General features: G+C 33.8%; 2 protein-coding genes across 9 annotated transcripts; one reads left to right on the top strand and one right to left on the bottom strand.

Moving 5' to 3' along the window:
- Positions 1-3,665: 3,665 nt before the first annotated feature.
- LOC121248332 (luc7-like protein 3) lies at positions 3,666-9,415 on the top strand. Of its 8 annotated transcripts, none has more exons than XR_005937424.1 (10): positions 3,666-3,859; positions 4,067-4,195; positions 4,610-4,649; positions 6,787-6,862; positions 6,951-7,151; positions 7,448-7,660; positions 7,747-8,144; positions 8,237-8,520; positions 8,951-9,036; positions 9,172-9,415. XR_005937424.1 is itself a non-coding variant. In XM_041146778.1 (8 exons), exons 1-7 carry the CDS (start codon positions 3,817-3,819, stop codon positions 8,101-8,103), a joined length of 1,059 nt encoding a protein of 352 aa, XP_041002712.1. In that variant the 5' UTR covers positions 3,666-3,816; the 3' UTR covers positions 8,104-8,144; positions 8,237-9,415. The 8 variants fall into 8 exon arrangements, 1 of the variants encoding a protein (XP_041002712.1); XR_005937425.1 differs by having other exon boundaries at positions 8,237-8,296; positions 8,411-8,520; positions 8,951-9,415; XR_005937427.1 differs by having other exon boundaries at positions 8,237-8,296.
- A 1,378-nt stretch (positions 9,416-10,793) lies between these two features.
- Positions 10,794-18,888, bottom strand: LOC121248255 (conserved oligomeric Golgi complex subunit 7). The gene is made up of 10 exons (XM_041146657.1): positions 18,472-18,888; positions 16,297-16,386; positions 16,080-16,199; positions 15,886-15,987; positions 15,485-15,765; positions 14,807-14,952; positions 14,310-14,508; positions 13,056-13,740; positions 11,939-12,271; positions 10,794-11,310 (listed from the first exon to the last, which is right to left on the bottom strand). The coding sequence occupies exons 1-10, from the start codon at positions 18,754-18,756 to the stop codon at positions 11,032-11,034; spliced, it is 2,520 nt and encodes an 839-aa protein (XP_041002591.1). The 5' UTR covers positions 18,757-18,888; the 3' UTR covers positions 10,794-11,031.
- Positions 18,889-22,295: the final 3,407 nt, after the last annotated feature.

The following is a 22,295-nucleotide window of genomic DNA, read 5'->3' on the forward strand; positions in this document are numbered from 1 at the left end:
TGTATTACAGTAACCTTTAAATTTGAAAAAATTTTTAAAAGTTACTGTAGATATTTAGAATTTAGCTAATCCATTATGAGCATATTTTGCTCTCTAATAACTAAATATTCAATAGATTTAACTTTTAGCTAATCCAATAAGAGTGCTCTTAGAAAATAAACCCACGTATGTTTGTTTATAAAATCCTTCCGACGAGTGTGAAAGATATACTTTCTATGTTATTGACATATCATGATTTAATTTGCAATGATATTTAATTTTAAATTTATCTTATTAATCAAATTATTTCTATGTCAACGATGTAGAAAGTATGTGATTCACAAGGACTTATGAATATAATTTGAGTAATACTAGATACAGTCGTGGAGTGCGTCGTGTAGTCAGTTTGAAAAAGAGTGGTTCGCTATTAAAAAATTATTATTATTATTATTATTATTATTATTATTATTATTTATTTTATGTGGGTTCACTCTCAGCACCAAATAAACCATCTCCGATTACATCGCTGGCTGAGTTACCATATGAATTCTCCTCAAACCTCCTCTCTTCTCATCTCTTTTGTATTCTCCACATTTAAAAAACTGCATTAGGTTGGTTGTTCCAACATGGCTGGGCTTGGCTCTAGTGGAACTAACTAGGGAATGCCTATTTATGACACATTATAGCAAAAGAAACACAAAAATGATTCTACAGAAGATACTTTTGAAAATGAAAGGAAGAAAAAAGTAATAAGAAAAGAAAGAAGAAACTGAGTACTGCATACCCAAAATAGAGTATAAATCCAGTTATTTGAATTGACATCTTTTAGGCTTCTGCAAATAAATGGAATGTGATTACTGAAATTCAAAGTCTCCTATATTATTGAGGCATATGATGTATTTCATGTTGATAGGCAAGGGAATGAAGCATTGCATATACTTGCAAGACATGCTCATTTTGTGGATAACACTTTTTTTTTTTTTTTTTGAAGGAAACATACTCGTTTTATTAATAAACCGAAGTTACAATGTGACTTATACATGGAAAATCCAGACTATAAGTCAAACTACGCATCAGCTCTGGGGTTTTCCCACACACAAATTCATTTGTGGTGGACATTGTCTTAACTTCTAAAAACTCTCTCCTAACAGAGAAAGCGCTCTGTAAAAACAAAACTTCACAACCCCCTCTGTCCTCTCAAGGAGGAAGAGTACGGGACAATGCAATGCTCTCAAGGAGGAAGAGTACGGGACACTACTATGGACATTAAATCCAATAATCTATTTCTAATTATATTACTAACTAAAATAACAAAAAAATTACAGATAAAAACACATAACCAACTACAAAACCACAAGCACTAGCGTGAACCCGGATGTCACGCCTACCGCAAGCATCAGCAAATCGAGCCCCGACGACACGAGCACCCAGCTCACGCACGGACACACAGCCTCCACTGCGCATCAATGTCAAGATTTTATTGTCTAGAATTTTGCTAGATGCTGATTTGTATTTGTATGGTATTGATTCTAGAGAAATTATATTTGCAGTCCTGAAATGCGCAAGAACTGCGTAATCTTTTTTAAAAAAATTGAGTAAATATGAGATTCATATGAAAAAAAAAAAACTAATTTTTAACAGTGAATCTTACTTTTTTTTAAAACGATTGCGCAGCGTTTATGCACTTCATAAGTGTATGTAACATTCCTCTTAATTCTATTATGAATGACATTGTTATGTTCTCAAAGAAAAAAAAATCAATGCGGTCACCAATTGACTCAGGCGATTTCAAGTAAGGCACAAATGGGGTCTCCAGTTAAATTAAGCACCCAGTAGGTAACATGCTAAACATTTGAGAGACCGTATAGATGTAACCTAATGTTCTAAACGTGCATGAGGCACGCACAACCAAAATCTCTACTGAGATATTATATATTAGATATTTGCTGAGTAACGACATTAATGGTGGAACCTACGAAGCCTGCATTTCCAAATTGGTGTGCTTGTTGTTAGTCGAGGATGGCGCAGTGTCCTGATTCTCTTCAGTTCAGTAGGCTTCATCTCTTGAACAGGGCGAGGGTCGATGATGGTCATTGGCATAACAACATTCTCCGAGAGGCGTCTGTTCATCTCTCTATGCTCCACACAGAACCCAAGCATAATGGACCACTAAGCCCATCAAAAATAAGCCCAATGGATATTGAAAAGAAATTCAATACTGAGCACAATGTTTAATGCTATTACTTCTGGCCTCTAGGCATGCAATCCGACCCAAATGAGTCCGCTTTTGGGCCAACCCGACCCACCGCACGATTTCATAATGGGGCAGATTTTGGACGTAGGGAAATAAGTTTGAGAAAAAAAGTAAGGATCGATATTAGTGTGTGCAAATTTCGTATACTTTTTTTTTTAAAATATGATCTATTATTAAAAAAGTTTGTATGAGTTATAAGTTTACTCAATTTTTTTTTAAAAAAAAGTGCTTAAGACCTATACACTTTTAAGACGGTAAATATTGATTTTTAAAAAAGATAAATAGTTGACAAATGTGTCGTTTAGATTCGAAGATGAGTTAAGATGGATTGTGAATAGTAATGAAATGAATTGTGAATAATAGTGAGATTTGTGAGTTAAAATTGATAAATAATAATAAATAATAATGAGATGAGTTGAAATGAATTGAGATGAATTACGAATACAAACCGGGTTTAAGATGCATATGCTAAACAAACAAACCTTCTTTGGTATTTCAAACACGATGCATCACAATGATCAGCAACACCGTGGTAATTGCTGCAATCGAAGAAACAGCGTTGTCCAAGAACCACACAACTATTGTCTCGCAGAAATCAAAAGAGAGACAATAAAATATTATGAGAATAAAGAAAATGTTTCAAAATATATAGAATTAATAGATAGATGAGAGATTTGCGTCCACCTTTTATTCTTCTTGAAGATATAATTAACATTATCAAAAAGGTTAAAAAAAAAAGTTAGTCTACAGACAATCCTCAAATGAAGATTATTTATGCAAGTTCATACAGTTATATTTAAAAAAAAAATTAAAATTATAATAATATACTTTTTAAAATGATTTTTTTTACCATTTTACCTCTATTTATCAATGGGATTGCACATGCAATCTCCTACTAAAGACTGTAAATAGAATTTATCTAAAAAATATTAACAAATAAATTTAAAGAATTCCATGTTCAATTTGTAGGCATCATGTACGTATTTTTATCGAAAAAAACATCATTGTAAAATCATGATTTCTAAAATAAAGTTAATGTAATGAATTACATTCAGGCATTACATGTCACAAATGAAGCGAATAAATAAGGATAAGATTTTATGAAAGATCGGTTCATTCCATCTTATCGCTGGTATAAAATTTTATTTTTATTTTATTTTTAATTTTTAATTTTTAATTTTTATCATTTTAAAAGTTTTTTAAAAATATAAAAAATATATAACTATTAAATAAAAAAAATTAAAATACATAGGAAGTCAAAATAAGGGGCAATAGTAATATTTTTCTTAATGAAAAGAAATTTACAATTGATTAGGCCATATGTCAAGTTAATTTGTAAATTACATTCTCGTAAATAAATAAAAATTGTTTTCAAACAAATAAAACAATCCTGGGATAAGAATCTCACCTGCACCAGTATAGGAAAATCCTTGACCCACAAAATAAGCCTTCTCTACGTTACTCGTGTACACATATTCACATGAATCACATCGATAGCACAGCACACCCACTTATTAAGAAAACCCTAAAACCTGCTCTCAGAGTGCAATTCCATCGATCTTACTTAAAACTTTCCCTTAGCCATGGACGCTCAGAGAGCTCTGCTTGATGAACTAATGGGTGCAAGTATTTCCCTCTAAACCCTAATTCCCGTTTATTCAATGATTTAACTATCCATCTGATTATCTGTTATTTGATGCTTATATTGAATTTTTTGGTTCATTTTGGGTTGTAATTTTGTTTTTAATTCTGATTTAATTAAATATGTTCATCAAAGGGTGGATCTTGTTTTCAATTTTTATCTTTTTGGTTTGCTTTTGGCGAATTTTTTAGCTCGTAATTTGACGGAGGAAGAGAGAAAGGGATTCAAGGAGATTGCTTGGGATGATAAGGAGGTTTGTGCTTGCTATATGGTTCGATTTTGTCCGCATGATCTCTTCGTCAATACGCGGAGCGATCTAGGTGAGCCGAAATGAAATCTCTCGCTGATTTCGCCTAGTGTGAGATTCCCTTTTGTTGATGAGAAAACACAGGAAAAGAGAAGAATATTAATTTACTTGTGATTGCTTGTTTACAGCTATTTATCACCTACAAGTTAAAAGTTTTGCCCTTGTTTAATTGATGAGAACACTCGGTAATGAAATGGGGAATAACTAGAATCTTTGAAAGAATGTGTTTGCTGTGTCGAGTCTTCTAATTTAATATAGCTAATCATGTTAGTTTGGCTCAGTGGCGAAAATGTTTTAGTTACTCGGCTTCCCAAATTTTGGTTTAATTTCTTTTGCTATGTTTATGAACATCAAATTGCAGGATTTGTTTTTATATTTGCTCAGTGCAAGATTTGACTAATTATTGCCTGTTGTCCTTTTGTTGCAGGACCTTGCCCTAGAATACATGATCCAAAGCTGAAAGAAAGGTGATTGATTTGAACTGTTAGTTATGAACTGTTGTTTTCATTTTCTTCCTGGGTTTACGTTGTATGTGTTCATGATTCATGCAATCAGAAAGTACTTGTTTGGTTGTCAAATGTATTCTCTTTAAGCTGTGAAACATTTGGTTACATATTGTGACAGCGAGCTTACTTGGATCTTAAAGTTTTTAACACTTGATCAGAACGACCAGTTTATGTTGAGACAATGGATCTTGTATTTATATGATTACGTTTGCTGCTTATGTGTGGTGTAGGATGGAACATAGATTTGCCTTACATGGTATCCTAAGCTGTTGCTGGTTTTTCGTTTTCGAGGTAACTGATCTAAGCATTACGATCAGATACGTGCAAGAAGTGGAGAATAAATTATTCTTCTAAATCAGCAAATTAATAACAGGCTGTTTATTTGGATCGTGTTTTAAGTGCTCAGAATGTGGGTCATGTGAAATTTCATGTTTAAAGGCAAATACTATTTTCATGCTTCTATATGCATCTTTACTAAAAGTTATCTGTTCCATTGGGCTGCCTCTATAGATTTTAATGGGCTGAGTTTCCATGATTTTCTTGTATCTTTTTCTATTTCTAATTATGTGTTACTTATATACGTTCAATGTACTTGGGCTATGCTATTTGCCTTTTTTAAGAAATTCTTAATTAATAATTAACAAAATTTAAGTTTCTTGATTAAGTGGAATCTGCCAGCCTTTCCTTATCAAGTGATTAAGATATAATTTTTAGCTCATTATAAAGCCTTACGTAATTTCAAAAAATGGAAACTTAAATTTTTGGGCCTATTAGGGATAGTTATTGAAATCTATCTCTTGTAGGCCATTAATTCAAGAGTATTAACAGGTTTTGACAAGTTTAATTTGTATTTTCTCTTTAAAGATGAAGCTATCAATTGGGGGTTCTTTCTTAATATTTATTGTGAATTTACACGACATCGACTGTATCACCATATAGGCCGAGTGATTGAAAAAATTAAAATCCAATTCACGATTTGGATAAAATTTTAGGCAAAGAGTGCGTAAAATTTTTTGCATTAAGGCCCGAGGGATGCCATTACAAGTTTTCCCGTATGTAGTTCTGTGTTTTTAGTAGGGTTTCCTATTATTTTTTCATTAATCTGGTGCAAAAACGAAATGGCCATGTTGCCCTTCATCCCTGCTAGCCCAACAATCATATTTCTGATTCGGTTGAGTTTTGAGAAGATGCCTTATGTTAATTCTGCTTTGTCACCTAGTTCAGATACAACTGCCCAATTCATGCAACCTTTAATATGGCTGCTATATAGTTTTCAGTGGCAGAGGTTTTACACATTATTGGATCTGTATTTTGAGCATTTCATTCATTGGAGAAGGAAAAATGTTTACACTGTACTATTAGCAAATGGTTATTTTATGTTGTCTTAGCAATGTTGGCTCTCTGTATAGCTTGAAATTATTATGCATCCAGCTATCTGTTGTATCTTACCATGGAAAGCACTGAATATTCGCAGTTATTGGAACTAAAAGTGTTGCTGAGTTCTCAGTTCTGCATTTAGCTAGGGATGTTAGAGTACTTTGCTTCTTTTTGGTTCTAATGTAGTCTCTGTCTTATTGTTATTCTACCAGAATATGACAGTGGAATCCTTGGATCAATATTTGTTTGCCAGAATATGCAATAATAGAACATTAAAGCTAAACTTGGCTACCCATAAGTACCTTTTAAAATATTAGATTTTCTGCATATATTTCTTTCTGCACTTGTGGCCAATGATGTGACATCGATTTATTTATTTTGAAATATATCATGCCATATGTTTTATACAGAAATAATTTTGCTCGTTTTACATCAAATTTTTCCTCTTAATACCTGAAATTTTAAGATTTTAAAGCGCAGAAGATGTTGGTGGTCATTGCTGTCTGTATGTTTGGCAACTGCTGTGTCTGTGGTACCTGTAAATGCACGTCCTACGTATTAGATTTGTATTTCTCACCCAATTTGTTGGGTCTTTTGTAGTTTGTGGATCATGTCAGCTTACAACCTGCAATGCTATTTTTTCTTTGTTATAATATGATTCTTCAATTAGATTTCTGTATTTCTGGGCGTTAATGGGTGTTTTATATTTTGGTGGCTCTAGTTTTGAGAAGTCTCCAAGACATGATGCATATGTGCCAAAATTTGAAGCTGAACTTGCTCAGTTTTGCGAAAAATTGGTGGGTGCCAAATTTTCTTTCCACCTCCCCCCCCCAAAAAAAAAAAAAAAAAGTCTATAATTCCATCATAGTACTTGACCTATTGTAGGTGATGGACTTGGATAGAAGAGTTAGGCGTGGGCGTTCTCGCCTTGCTCAAGAGGTGGAACCCACCCCAGCACCTCCACTATCAGCTGAAAAATCTGAACAGTTCTCCGTGCTGGAAGAAAAGATAAAGAACCTGCTGGAACAAGTAGAGGCCCTTGGTGAAGCTGGGAAGGTTGATGAAGCTGAAGCACTCATGAGAAAGGTGATGTTGGTGTGTTTTGTTAATCATCAAAACCACCTATTTAGACTCTTGAATGAGTTACTGGCATTGTCCAAACAGAGAGACAGACGGAGAAAGCAATCCCAAATAAATCCAGAAAGTCAACTTATACTTTCTAATTAATGCTTTAATTCCCTCCATGTTATTTTCTTATTGCATTCGTTAGATTCCCCAATTGTAGAAAAATTCAAATTTTTGGTCCCAACATTTCTAAGCTGCATCAGATTGAGGTTTCTGGGTGTTTAATGTCGAGATTTTTGGTTAACTTTCTTTTATAGGTGGAGATGCTAAATGCTGAGAAGACAGCCTTGACCCAGGAACCGCAAAATGATAAAGTGCTAATGCTTGCACAGGAGAAAAAGATGGCTCTATGCGAGACCTGTGGCTCGTTTCTAGTAGCAAATGATGCTGTTGAGAGAACCCAATCTCACGTCACAGGGAAGCAGCACATTGGCTATGGCATGGTCCGAGATTTCATCGCTGAGTACAAGGTGAGAATCCCTCCCAAAATAAGTTTATGGAAGAGATTTATTTAATCCTTTTTTTTTGTGATGAAAGAGCATGGCTTGTATTCCAGGAAGCTAAAGAGAAGGCAAGGGAAGAGGAAAGATTGGCTAGAGAGAAAGAAGCAGAAGAGCGGAGGAAGCAGAGGGAGAAGGATAATGAGAGGAGAAGTGGTTCGGGTGATAGGGACAGGTATCACGATCGTGATCGAGACAGGGAGCGGGATAGATACAGAGAACGAGACCAAGATCGTGAAAGGTCAAGAGATGGGAATGTTAGAGGTGGTCGGGATGGAGGGAGAGAGATGGATCGTAGGTCCAGGAATGGCAGAGAAGGAGGCAGGGATAGGTACCGTGATCGGAGCAGGTCACGTTCACCTGTTAGGCGTGGTCACAGAAGATCACCTAGAAGTCCAGTTCGCCTGTATTAGTCGATTTGTCGACATATGTCTGAGCTTTAAAATTTAAAGAGGTAGATTTTTTAATCTTGAAACTTTTATGAACGTGTTTGAGGAATGAGTTATCTTGTCATCATGGGTGAAACTATTTTTTCCTATCTCACAGCTTTGTTGAGACTATACCATCTCCCTTTCATCAATATTATTAATGGAGAAAAAGGTTCAGGTAGGTATAACTTCATTGTTGAATCTGATTTTATAATATATTTTATGTTTTTTTTAATTCTTTTTTTGGCGTATTTGTCTCTGAAAGTCTACTATCTCACTTATTTTTTGGTAGTCATCTTGGGCTATAGACTTTGGTCTCAGTATTTTAAGTGGTCGGATTCAAAAATTATTTACATGATTGACACTGCTGCTGAGAGAGATGGTGTTTTCCTCTTATTTGAGGTAACAATTAGACCTATTTATATCAACACAACTCCCATAGATTGATATTACTTATCAGAAAAAAATATTTTCTTGTCAGATTTCGTTCCCCTTATTCCTGGTCGTTAAATTGACTTAAACCATATTTACTCATGCCTACAAGGTAATCACTGGCAGACTATCCATACGAGGTAATCACTTCGCAATTTTTTTCTTATGACTTTGATCGTCAATGGGTCCAAACTCGAAGGCCCTGCCTTCATGAGCGACAATAGAAATAGGTGCATGCAGTGTGCGATGAACGAGCATTTATTAAGGGGAAATAGATATAGGTGGGCAGTAAATCAATATAGTATATTCATATTCAAACATTGCTACTTGTTTAACAGTGTTGGGGCTAGTTTTGGAGTTATTCGGATTCGACAGGTATAGGTAATTACTGTGTTTGCAGAGTTGTTCCCTTAGAAGAAATGTTGTTTCCACATGCATGAGAGACTACTTCAGTGGGCTGGGATGCGATGTTGTGGGTTCCTGGAGGTAACCAAAAATTACAATCTACAGAATAGCTTGTTTCTATTTAGTTTGCAGGATAAGGTAGGTAATCTGGTGAGCCTTGATGGTCAGATTGCTGCCAGTAAGTAGACAATTTATGCTAAGGAATGGTTTGTGCAGGGGAATAAACGTTTATTGAATAGTGGCTGCTTGTGGAACTGCTTGTATCCAAAGAATACAGGAAATGAGAAAATCAAATACAATTTGCATTTGGAATCGGGGTGCACAGGTGCAATGCTTGTCTGCAATTGACCAGCTAATAATATAATATTATTTTGGCATATATATGAATTCTCTGATACTGTAAATTATTATATTAACATTTACTTATCAAAATAAAATTATCAGATTGACATTTTTGTAGCAAGTGAAGTGGTCTTGGATCGAGGAATATGTGATGGTAAACAGTGCAATTCGTTATGGATGGTTTGGCATATATCACCCTTGAATGTGTTTTTAAAATTCACACATTGAAGAAGTTTTTTCTTCCCTTTCTTGAGTGTAATAAAATAAAATATTTATTTCTTAATTTTTGCAATCCCATACTTTTGTTCCCTTTCTACGATGGTGTGCACGTGTTACACAAATAAGAGCTGTTTTGGGATGGCCTTCCCCTACTTGCATGCCTTTTGACTCTCGACCACAACACGAAAACTAGTCCTAGTCCCCAAACCGTTACATGTTGTAGAAAGTAAACTACGTTGATTGACTCTCCATGACAAAAACCTCAGCATAATGATAAGCTTACCATCCTCTTAAAGAGATGATTGGTGTACAATTAGAAATATAAAATTTAGTTTACTACTGGCGTGCTTGCTATAATATATCAAAGTTATTTTTATATAAAATAAATTTATGGGAACAAGAGAGACCTAAGGGGATGTTTGGATTTCAATTCATCTCATTTAATTATTACAACTTTTTCAAACTTTTAAGTAAAATATAATCAACAATTCAACTTTCTCAAATTTCAAAATAAAAATTATATTAAAAAATTATTTATTTTATTCAACTTTCATTTCAAATCAATTCATTATCCAAACTGTCCCTTATGGTCAATTTGGCAAAACACAGAAAAAAGATAGATTTACTACTATGTAACAACTTGTTTACAATTATGTAATAAAATAATATTATTTTAAATTTTATTTTGACTTTTACTTTTGATTTGATAGGTTTAAATTTAATTAAAAAAATATTATTATAAACACAACAATTTCAATTTTAAATTTTTAAATTTTTTATTTAATCATTACTTAATTATTACAACTTCTCAAACTTCAAAAAAAAAAAAAACTATATTTCAAATTTTCAAACAAAAATTATTTCAAACAATTTTTTAACTTTATAAAACTTTTATTCAACTTTTTCTCTCACATTTTCTAAAATCAAATAAAACATCTTAACTCAAATCGTTTCACTATTATTCATAGATATATTCAGATAAATATGCAAACGGGGCTTTATTTTTTTTTTAAGTGAAGAAAAGGAGCAAACAAGACCTATTAATCGTGTGAAGCTGCCTCTGAAGGACTGATTCATTCTCTTTTCAGGATTTTGCCCAATGCTCTGAGTTCCTCCCATGGAAGTTCAAAACACATTTCTTCATCATTCTCCTCTTAACATATCCCAAATGCACAAAAACTTAGTTAATAATAACTCTGAACTAACAAGATTGTCTGATCACAAGCACATTTAGCTTCAAAACATGTGATCATAATGCGTCACAAAAATCCTTCAAGAATTTTTAACCAGGCATGTGATTATAATACAGTACCAAAAATTTCTTACATTTTTAATCTCATAAAGTGATACAATTTAGAGCTTATAATTTTGAATGCAAAAGATAGGCTCCAGCTTCAAGCTTTTCCATTTCTTCCGTAATATAGAGACCAAAATAATAGCAACCCAGAACAAAGGTGTTATCAGGCAAGTTCATCCAATTTTGACATCGAAAATTTTCTCAGAAAGGAATCTTCACTAATCTAAACTTACACGCCGCATCTTACATACAAGGTTTGCTGTTGGAAGATCAAGCTGGTTTCCTGAATCTGATTTCAGAAGATCTTTCAGCTGCTCTCTTGGGGTAGAAAGGCAAGTGAGGAATGTGGCAATGACCGTGGGGATTGGCATTGATAGTGCTGAAAGAACATTACTAAGATACTCGATATCCACTGATAGCTGTTGGGCTCCACGATCTGATATGTACTGAATTCCCCGCAATTGGTCCATGTAAAGCGCAGTTGCACCCTCTGCAACCTATAATACAGAAGAAACAACACCCATAGGCAAGTTGGTCCAGTGAGTTCATGTGCAGGCATAATATCAAAGAATTGTGTTCCAAGAAGAAGAATAATTATCAGAATAAAATATATAAGGGAGTGACTTTTATCCAAGCTTCAACGCATCAAGTGGGTTCTCAAGTACCATATCAAGGCATCGTGCATATGACCTAGGCCAAGATTATCTAATCAAAATCTGAATAATTGAGGTCAGTCCAGAAGTTACTGGAGAGGTGTCAGGGTTTGGTGCCCAACCTTTTGAAGTTCAACTTCAAGTGAAAACCCACAAACTGATCACTGAGAAAAGCATACTAGTGTCCTATTTTTAGGAATTACTGTTTTCTTTGCAATAATCAAATTGAAAAAAAAAAAAAAAAAAAAACCAAGAAAAAGGAACTTTAAGCCAATCAGACTATCCACATCGCCCAGGTTCCCAAATGGCACCCATATATTTAGGTTGGAACCAATTTGATACTACCTCCGCATTTATTTACGAATCAAACATTTAAAAACAATAATCAAGAACAACAAAGATACTCAACTGCTCATAACAGTTTTTGCACCGAGATTAACAACTTTTGCTATTTGGTATTTTGATTGGTTACCTTGAACATCCATTCTGTCGCAAAAAGCTGTGCCTCATCATTGTTTGCATCATTGTTGGAGATGCCCTCAGCAAGTGGCTCCAACTGCTGGGGTAGCGTTAATAGATATTCACCAACACTAGTTACATAGGACTGGGGGTATGCACTGAAGGTTGGAAGAGGAAAAGCACTTTGTTCCTCAATGGATGCCCAAATTGGCAAACGAGATACATCACTGAGGCGTTGCCGTACTTTAGATATGAGGACATCATATACAAGTTCATTCACCGCATCAACAAATGCTGCAACCCTCTGAGATGCAAGTGGAAGTGAATGGAATCGGGGATCTTTAGACTGCAAGGGAACAAGAGATAATATAACTATACGTGAGAAGGAAGAAAAGTTTCAAGCCAAAGAAAAATTTTTTTTAAAAAAAAGGAGACATTGGGTGGTACAAGCAAAGAAAAATGCACTACCATTTATGGTCTAAAAAAGAACCAAAAAAAAAAAAAAAGCAAATAAATAATATGAGATTGTCCAGTTAAAATATAGTTTTATTTTAGTTTCGCATCAAATGCTTAGATCCTTTAGTTGCTTGCTAATTTTGTTTACTTTTCCTTTTCTTTTAAGGTGTCTTTTCATCAGCCATTTTTCCTAAGCTTTTTTCTATATTTTTTAAGATAACACACTTATCAAACTATCAGGGGTCTTGCACGTTCCATCCAAATTATCAAACCTGACACATTGCACCCTCAAGCTACAAAAGACTTGTGCTTTGCATTCTCATCCAATTGCAGCCGTTAAGATGGATGAAAAATAGATGATAATACACAATCTTGGCTGCCATTTCCCATCACACATTGCACCCTCCAGCTACAAAGTGCACAACCCATGACAGTTTTTTTATAGGTAAACAACCCATGATATTTTGAGGGTACAAAGTGTATTTTTACTTTATTTTTCCGTTAGGATGTCTAGGTTGGAGTCCAGTAGTTTTATAGCCTCTTCTCAATGTTCCATTTCTTCATTTTTACCCACAGAATAGAATGAAAATTATGTTTTACGCTTAAAATTATTGAAATGGAATGACATTAACATACAGATTTCCCTAGCAAATTGGAGGAAGAAATATCTCTACCTGATTTAAAAGATTAAAGAGTTTCCTGGCCTTCTCGGGAACATCAACGAGCCGCACAGCTGCCACATCCAAGGCAGCCCTTCCGCCCAAAGATAACTCCCCAGTTCCATGATCGCTGACAAAATGTGACTGATTTTGGTCCAGACTCGAACCAAATACTGAAAGAGAGAAACTTGTGCTCAACCTAGCAAGTGTAGCTCTCAAGGAAGCTTCAAAGACAGAGGACCTGCTTGTTAAACAATCTGCAACTGTGAGGATCTGCAAAGCCCCTTGGACTATCGACCACTCCTCCTCATTGGAGATCAAGTCAACTTTGCGTAAATTTTGGTTTCCGTCCTTTTTGTCTGATCCCGTCTCCTTCTTTAAACCAACACCATCAACACCATGATCCACTCCACATACAACTCTTAAAGATTTAAGTGTTTCTTGGAGGGTAGAAATGTACTGTAACATTATGTCATCAAGTGCAAGAATTAGCTCATCAGCCTCAGAACCACCGGTAAAGCTGATGCACCTCTCAACAGCTGCTTCAAGAAGTACAATAACTTGGGGAATAGATTCCTCCATTCTACGAACAGTTTCACTGAGTTCAATTCCCTGGGCTCCCACACCACGAGTAACTGCTCCCCTCAGATCCACAGCTCCAATCTCAGAGGAGAGGATGGCACGCTCCATCTGTCCATAACTGCGACACATATTTAATGATTAATTAACAAATTTAAAACCTTGGGAGCCATTGTCCAATTAATTACATTTAAAGAGAAACAAATGCTAATCAGAGAGAATTGGGTGTATGGAGAAAGAGAAATAATATTTACAGTCATAGAGTGCCTAAGCGCCGCGCAATCTCTTTGAAAAAAGTAAGTAAATACGGGACTCACATGAAAAAAAAAATAATAATAATAATAATAATAATAGTGGACCCCACTCTTTTTCAAAATGATTGCATGCCGCTTGCGCACTCCACGACTGTATCAAGCATTACTCATGGAGAAAATAGCATGTTACTTGAAATCCAATGTTCTAAACTCAAATAAATATGGAGAAAATGAATCAAATAAATGTAGAAAATAGTATATTACAGAACATTGATTAAAAAAAAATTCTCAATCATATTCATACTGATGTCCATAATCACATTTGTCAAGGTTCCCCATGTGTGTCCAAAGATGAAGCTATAATGGGAATTTAAGGATAATAAAATGCACATATACTGCAAAGTTAATATCTTTGTAGTTTAGTTTACAGTTTCACCTCTTTTTGAATGCATCATAAGGAAAATACAGTGCTTTCAAGGTGTCCATCAAAACTCGGAGATCTGATTCTGAAAACAAGTGCTGAATATTCCTTGCAAAGGTCCCCGTCATATTGTGTAATTCAATCAGAGTCTCCAGATGCTTAGTCTGAATTTTAATACCCTTTGGCATATCTCCAGATAGGATATCCAAAATACCTGAAGTTAAAATAGGAAAGTTAGGATATTCTGTTCCTGAGTTCAAAAAAATATAAAAAGCTTATTCAATTCGTGCAATAAATCTTACTTATCAAAAAAACAAAATCGTGCAATAATCTAACCACAACTTGGAATCAAATTTAAAATCTCAGGCTTTATTACTACCACATGCCATTAAAATTTAGGTACACATGCCATTAAGATTAATATGAGGAACAGTATCAGATCATGTAGAACATTTAAACTTAAAACATAACTATGAGCCTCAACAACAAACTATGAAGATGTCAGATACAACCTTTAGCTAATGCTTTTGTTTCAGGAACAACATTTCCAGTAGCAAGGTTGATACGAGAAACAAAACTCGACCCTACAGCTGCCATTGTCTCAACTAGTAGCTTCGGGACAAGAGTTTTATAATCATCTGGAAAAGCAACCATACACCTGCAAACAATAGTAGAAGTTGAAAGCTATAATTCCACAGCTGAAAAATAACTCCATTTTTTGTATGAACATCAAGCAATACATTCCGAGCTGCAATAAGCATGTAGTAAGAAATCCATATAGGAAACAACAACTAATCTGAATGAATAAGACTTCTAAAGTATTTGCAATGTGCAATGCCTATTGTGGCAATTAACCGACAATCACAGCAATCAATCTACTACAATTGTCTATTTGTTAACCAGGAAAGAGACATCATTATACAGATATAAAATCAAAGACGTGTGTGTGTGTGTGTTTGTGTGTGTCCATCAACACGTTAATATATAGTTTAGAAAACTATGATTATTGAGATAAGAGAGGAAATTATATCTTAATCACTTCAAGGTTTAGAGGCAAAAGTCTGTTTGTGAAAACTTCATTACTTCAAGAATGTAGGAAAATTTGTAACAATTTAAAAAATCATTTTATTTAAATCTCAACAAAGAAAGGTGCCGTAAAATATTTCAACATTGAGAAGCATGAACTATACCACTTCCATTCCTGTTCAAGATAAAGTAGCAATTCATCATAAAAACTTGGCAACCAACTGGAGAATGAAATTGAAGGTGAACTTGATTGGAACTCATTACTACTTGATAGCTTTTCCACTTCATTCCTCTCACTAGCCAGCCTATTAGCTCGCTGTTTTGAGTCAAAATCTTCCCAGAGCTTCTTTATGGACTTGAGGTGAACTTTTGAATAGTGAAGCTCTAAAGACTTAAATCTTCCAATTCGAATGAGTATTCCCCGCAAATCTTGGGCAATATCAACCTGCATAATAATAGCAAGTGATAATACCTTAAATAATCTATTTTGTGTAAGACACATGGAGTGAACTGCAAAACAGAAAGACTACGAGTAAAGAGACAAGGTTCTGAAGGAAATTCTGACCTTGCGGTTGGATAATGCATCTGTTAGACGAGGCTGCACCATTGCATCTAATCTATCTTCTAAGACCTCAAGTTGCTTCCTAACATTAGCAAATTCAGCAACCTAAAATGAAGGGTCAAAAGAGATCAAATCATGAAATTTCATGAGTATTGAACTCACCACATGATGTAAAGAGCCTAAAGAAAAAATTTTACCTCCCCAACAGCAGACAAGCAATGCCTCATATTGGCCAAGGTGTCTGCAGCCCGAGGAAGATCGCCACTGGCAAAGACATCCTCCACAGTTGAACTTAATTGTGTTAAGCCAGCAGCATCCTGTTATTACAAGCAAATGAATCAAACAAACAACCTTCCTGTGCTACACTTGATGAACTCTGTGACTAAAACACACGAGAACCAGGATTTTCTTTACCTGCAAAGTTTCATACGCTGCTTCCATTCTCTGTTTGACGGTATCAACTTTAGCAAGGGCAGCTATAGATTCTGCCGAGGATCCCTCTGCCTAAAGAAGATGACAACAAAATGCTTGAGAGAGAGAAAGAGAGAGTTGTATCGTGCATACATGCTTAGATAAACACGATACCTTCCAGCTGCCAGAAGGACCACTTGCAATATTTTATGTTAACATTTTCTTTTTGATAAATAACATTTTATGTTATACAAACATAAGTAGACAAAAAAAAAAAAAAAAAAAAAGCTTTTCCATAAAGTGATCGCCAAAATAAATATCTCACTTAAGGGAAAGTCATTTTCAACAGTTTGACTTCTCAATATTAGTTCATACGCAATACTTTTTTTTTTTTTTTTTTTCTAACCAATTTATAAGCAGCACTCCCTATGCCACTGCAGTACTCATTATATAGCATTTGACATAATTGTGACATGCCAGCTAGAAATCTCACAAAGAATATAGTAGGCTTTTATAATAACAAGGAACACAACAAACACAGAAAATACAACCAACCAGTGTAATGCTAGAACAATACCAAAAGAATTAACTATGATAAGGACAGTGTGAACTGGCTAGTTCATTTCCCTGGAGTATCAGTGAAGCCTTCTGAATTTGGGTGCAGTATTCCAAATAAAAGCGTGTGACGCAGGTCTCAGTAATTTCTATTGGACATCAATTTTATTGAAACACTGGCATCGCCATCAAAAGTAAATATTCTGTCCAGGTGAACCACATTAGACAGCTTCACACTATCTCATCGTGTTCTCAGTATATCAGTTTCATCACCACATCCATGTAACACCGCTAGTACTGACAAAAACATAAAAATAGATGATGATTGATGGTATGCTGATTCTATGGAAAGGTATGGTAGGACCTCTGGCAGCCTTTTCCAAGCTGCTGGCATCTTCACCAAACAAGGTTAATCGAACCCGTGCTTTGCACCCAGTATAATTACACCTGAACAGTAATGCTAAATTACCCACTACATCCAAGGAATATACAACATGCCTGACACATGCAACTTATAAGCCAATGATGCCATATCAACAATGTTCTTCTTTAACCCAACCTGAAAACTGATGGGATCAGATGGAACTGCTCAAACCCAAGCAAAGAGCCCACATCAAACATCACAACCTTAATAAAGCCATCTCATAAACAATCTCCCCCTAGTATTCTGCAACCATTGCCGCACTCATGATGTTTAACAAAGTTTTTGCTAAGCAGATAAACTGGATGGACTCTTTTCCTATAAGTCCAGAAAATTTAACGCTGAGAAGATGCTAATTTAAAATTTATCTGGAAATCACATTTTTGAGCAACAAATGGAGAATCTCACAACCATAATTCAATTTAAAATTGGCAGTTGTTGGTCCTTGAGATTTCCTATTATTAGAAAGTCATCTTAACTAGGCATAGTTTTATTACCCTCACCGCATATAACACCTGCATATTTTCAAATTCCAAATAGCGAAAACCCCAACACCTCAATGCCAAAACAAATCAGAACAGGTAGATTCAAGTACAAATCCGTAAAGCACACCTTTTCTATAGGCACTCTCAATTGGCAAATAACATAAATCTAACACTTGAAACCTGAATCACGTTTAGGTCACCCCATTCCTCGGTAACCAAACAATACCACCCAACAATAATCAAACAGAAATGACACATCTTAACCACCAAAAAGCGCAAATATAACCGTGCAAACTTCAATTTCCTCCGAATTGCCACATTTTTCTCTACGAACAGTCCGCATATTGGTAACACTTGCATATTCTCAATTTCTGAATAACGAAAACCCCAACAACTCAATGCCAAAACAAAGCTAAACATAGGATTCAAACACAAATCCGAAGCGCACATCTTTTCTTTACCTGTTAGGAGAAAGTGGGTTCAAATAGTTGCACTAGGCACACTTCTAGCGAATATATCCACACTCTCAGTTGCAAAATAACATGAGTCTATAACCTGAATCTCGTTTAGGTCCCCAATTTCCTCAGTAACCAAACAATACCCCCAACAAAAAAGATACAAATCTAGCAATGCAAACTTCAATTTTCTCCGAATCCACATTTATCTCAGCGACCAAACACAAACAATTGGGATATTCATAGATCTATCAATTAGTACCTTCTTGAGCTTCTGGAGGATTCCGGAGACAGCCGAGCGGAGAGAGACGGCCTCGTCACGGAGGCGGATAATGTCACGGTTGGCACGTGGCACGCGGAGGAGAGCGGAAGCGCTCTGTTCCTCGAGAGAGGCGGCGATCTCTTCGGAAACCATCTGGAGCTTCATCTCCAAATCGACCAGGTGCTTGTCGAGCGAGTCTTGCGGGTGCCGGCTCTGAATCGCCGAGTTTATCCATTTCTTCGCGTCGAAGTTCTCGCTTGAAAACGGACCTAGATCTAGCATCATGGTGACTGAGTTTGGTGGGGGTCGTGCGAGCTCACTGGGGTTTCAAGGGTGAGCGGTGATGGGCTTTACAGTTAGGGAAGGGACAGTGACACAGATGACGGTTAGTTACTACTTGTTCGAAAGAGGGGTATGAATAATAACTTTCTCGAGATTTGGGATCATAAGTGCAATTATTTAAAGTTCAAGGGATCGAGACATTTTTCTAGAACATAAAATGATAAACTACGCTCGTTTAGGAAATGAGAATTGTGGCATAAACAAAGTCATTATATAAAAATAAATATATAAATAGATATGGTTTATATCTATTTTATAATAAAATTAATTTTACAATTTGATATATCACATCAAATCATATTAATTTATAAATTTATTTTTATACAATTTTTTTATAGCTAAAGCCTAAAATATTTTTCTTACCAAGGATATTCTAAATGCAAGACATTCAAGAGTTTTGGCTACAAAAATTTGTTATTTATAATTCTGCATATTTTCATATTTATAAGTCAACATATTATTATTGTGTAAATTTTATATCAATTAACAAAAAAATAATAACGACACATTTACAATTCTTTTCTAACTTCGAAAAAAAGCGAATGGAATAGTACAACATCGATTGGTTACAAGAAGCTATAAAATACTTTTAATTCTATTTTTTTTTTTATGTCTTTTGAATTTTAATGTCTAATAATAATTAATATCTTCATACATCAACTTGTAAATAAAATAAAAAAATAGCCAAATGCTATCTATTACGTCTCCCACTCTATCAAAGCACTCTCTTAGTTTTCTTTCATCATGCATGTTGTAGGAATAATTCTATTTAAAGATATCTACATCACGTATATTTTACATGATATAATTTGATTTAGAAGTTAAATTTTAAAATTTAAATTTTACAAATCAACTCATATCATGTAGATGATATGTGGTGTAAATGATTTTAAATAGTACTACTGTATATTGCGGCAGTGTATATATCTTGTTGCCTAATTATTGTACCCACTATAGATATGCATAATCTCAAATGAGGATGATTCAATATAAATTTAGATATAAGATGAATATTTAAAACTGTTTGAAAGATAATCTTGAAAGGAAAATGCTAGTTTGCATTTGGGTTTAACCGCTGATGTATTTCTATTAAAAAATATATTTAAAAAAATTACCACCACTAAGGAACTTGTGGTGTTTTGTTTTTATTTAAAAAAAAAAAAAAAAAAAAAAAAAAAAAAACAGAATGAGGTACCCAACCAACGATAAAAATTAGGTACACGACTCATCTTGAATGTCCCTTTGAACACTGTTTCAAGACGGTGCCTGTGCCCAGGTAGTGCATGGATTCAGATGAGCATGTAATTTGGGTTGAGGGGAGATGTAACCAAGCAAAATTAGGCCCAGCTTTCTATCAAGTGACAAGCTGGGGGCATCTGGGCTGGCTAAGCCCAAAAGACATGATCAACTCATTTCCTTGGACTACTAGCTTCCACTATTACTACTTAATTGGTACTTAGTCTTTCTTTTTTCTTTCTGGAAAATATTATAGTTAATTTAGCAGTTGTTGCGATTTTTATTCTCTTTAATTTAGCTTATATTTCTTTTCTGTTTTATAAAATCTTCATATATATAATTTACGGTATTCTTCCCTTAGTAATTGAATTAGTCAATAAAATTTCTGAAATACCGTTCTCTTTTGTGAGACCAAAATAAAGCCCCCCCTAATTAAATAGGTATGCCAACATCGCTTTTAGTGATATAACAAAAAAAAAAAAAATGATAGTTACATTCGTGAGTGTGTAATTATTATATAATTATTTTATAAAAAATAAATAAATATGAGACTCGTATGAAAAAAAAATTAATTTTTTAATAGTAAACTTTACTCTTTTTTAAAGTAATTATACAGCACTTACACATTCCACGACTATACGTAAAATTACTAAAAAAAATGCTAATTATTATTCATTTTGACATCCTCTCACATTTGATGATGTAATATCAAATGATTAATTAATAAGTTGAAAATAATAAATAATTTTTAAGTTTTTAATATCATATAACAGATTTTAGAATGATGATGATAAAAAAGGGTTATCAATATCCTTACTCAAAAAAGATATTACCTCTATTTTTTATTTTATTAAGAGTTCGGTTAAATATAATTATTTTTATTTATTCTTTATATATTTTACTGATATAATTTATCAAAATAATTATTTTATATTAAAAAAATAACGTAACAAATCAAATTAGTGGAGTATACAAAAGAATATTAAAAAATGACTGTACATATAATTTTTATTTTATTAAAAAATCTTCTAATTAGAAGTATTTAATTAAGAGTAATGATATATACACAACATATTTTTACAATATATTTTACTATAATATTATAATATGAAGATATTTTTATAAAATAATATTATTTTTATAAAAATATTTTTTATTTAAAATATATTTATATAAAATATTGTAAAAAATATTATGCGTAAATTATTATCCGTTAATTAATACTTGTAATTACTTATTTAATTATCATTTATTTGATCTTTTCCGATGGATGGCATCGAAGGACAAAATATTGCACCTCAAAGATCAAATCTTATGTCAATTCACTGTCAAACTATTCCGTTGATACCGAAGTATTTCCAGGTACTATTGACCAATTAACACTCTTTCGCACGCTAGCCTTATTTTTAGGGTTATAGTTTTCCTTCTTCTTTGTTTTTTACTGACCATTTTCTGTCTCTCTTGTCTTTTCCTTTTCTTTTTATGAAATTTCTCAGTTTCTTTTTTGGAGGTGAGATCACGGGCTTACTGCAAGTTGTACTTTTTACTATTGAGTCCAATGTACGGAGGGATTTTTATTTAAGTGAGATATATTAATAAAAAATTAAATAATTTTATGTAAATTTTATATTTATTATTATTTTAAAGAGTGTGTATTTTTTTAAAGTCTACTGTACCGTTTTAAATTGATACTTTTATTTAACCGCCAGTCAAAATTAATTTTTTTTTATTTTATAATTAAAAAAATAATTTTAAATATATTAATATATTTTTTAAATATATTAAAAAAATATAATAAAAAAATTTACGCTAGAAATATGTCCAGCGGTCAAAATAATAGCGACATAGTGGCCGCACCTATTGTAAAGAGAAGTGTGCTGGGACGAAGCTGCCAACTTAAACCGTCCCCTCCTTTCCCATACGTACACTGAGCTACTAGTATCTACATACGTTCCACCCATAAGTGGTAAACAAAAGCACAAATAATATCGCCAAGAAACAAAGAAAATAAACAGTAATTCCATGTAGCCATTTTCTGCGTAAAAAACTTGGAAGAGTAATCAATCTAAATTTGGGTTTAAGTTGTGTTTAGATAGTGAGTTAAATTCAGCTAAACTCAATTCTTTATGATTAACAGTGAATTGAGTAGTAGATAGAGTTATATGAGACTCATTTAAACTGAGTTTAAAGTGTGTTTAATATTTTTTTTTTAGAAAGTTAAAAAAGATTGTGAGTCTTACATGTAA

Source organism: Juglans microcarpa x Juglans regia, chromosome 2D (genome assembly GCF_004785595.1).
Source record: "Juglans microcarpa x Juglans regia isolate MS1-56 chromosome 2D, Jm3101_v1.0, whole genome shotgun sequence".
NCBI lineage: Eukaryota > Viridiplantae > Streptophyta > Magnoliopsida > Fagales > Juglandaceae > Juglans > Juglans microcarpa x Juglans regia.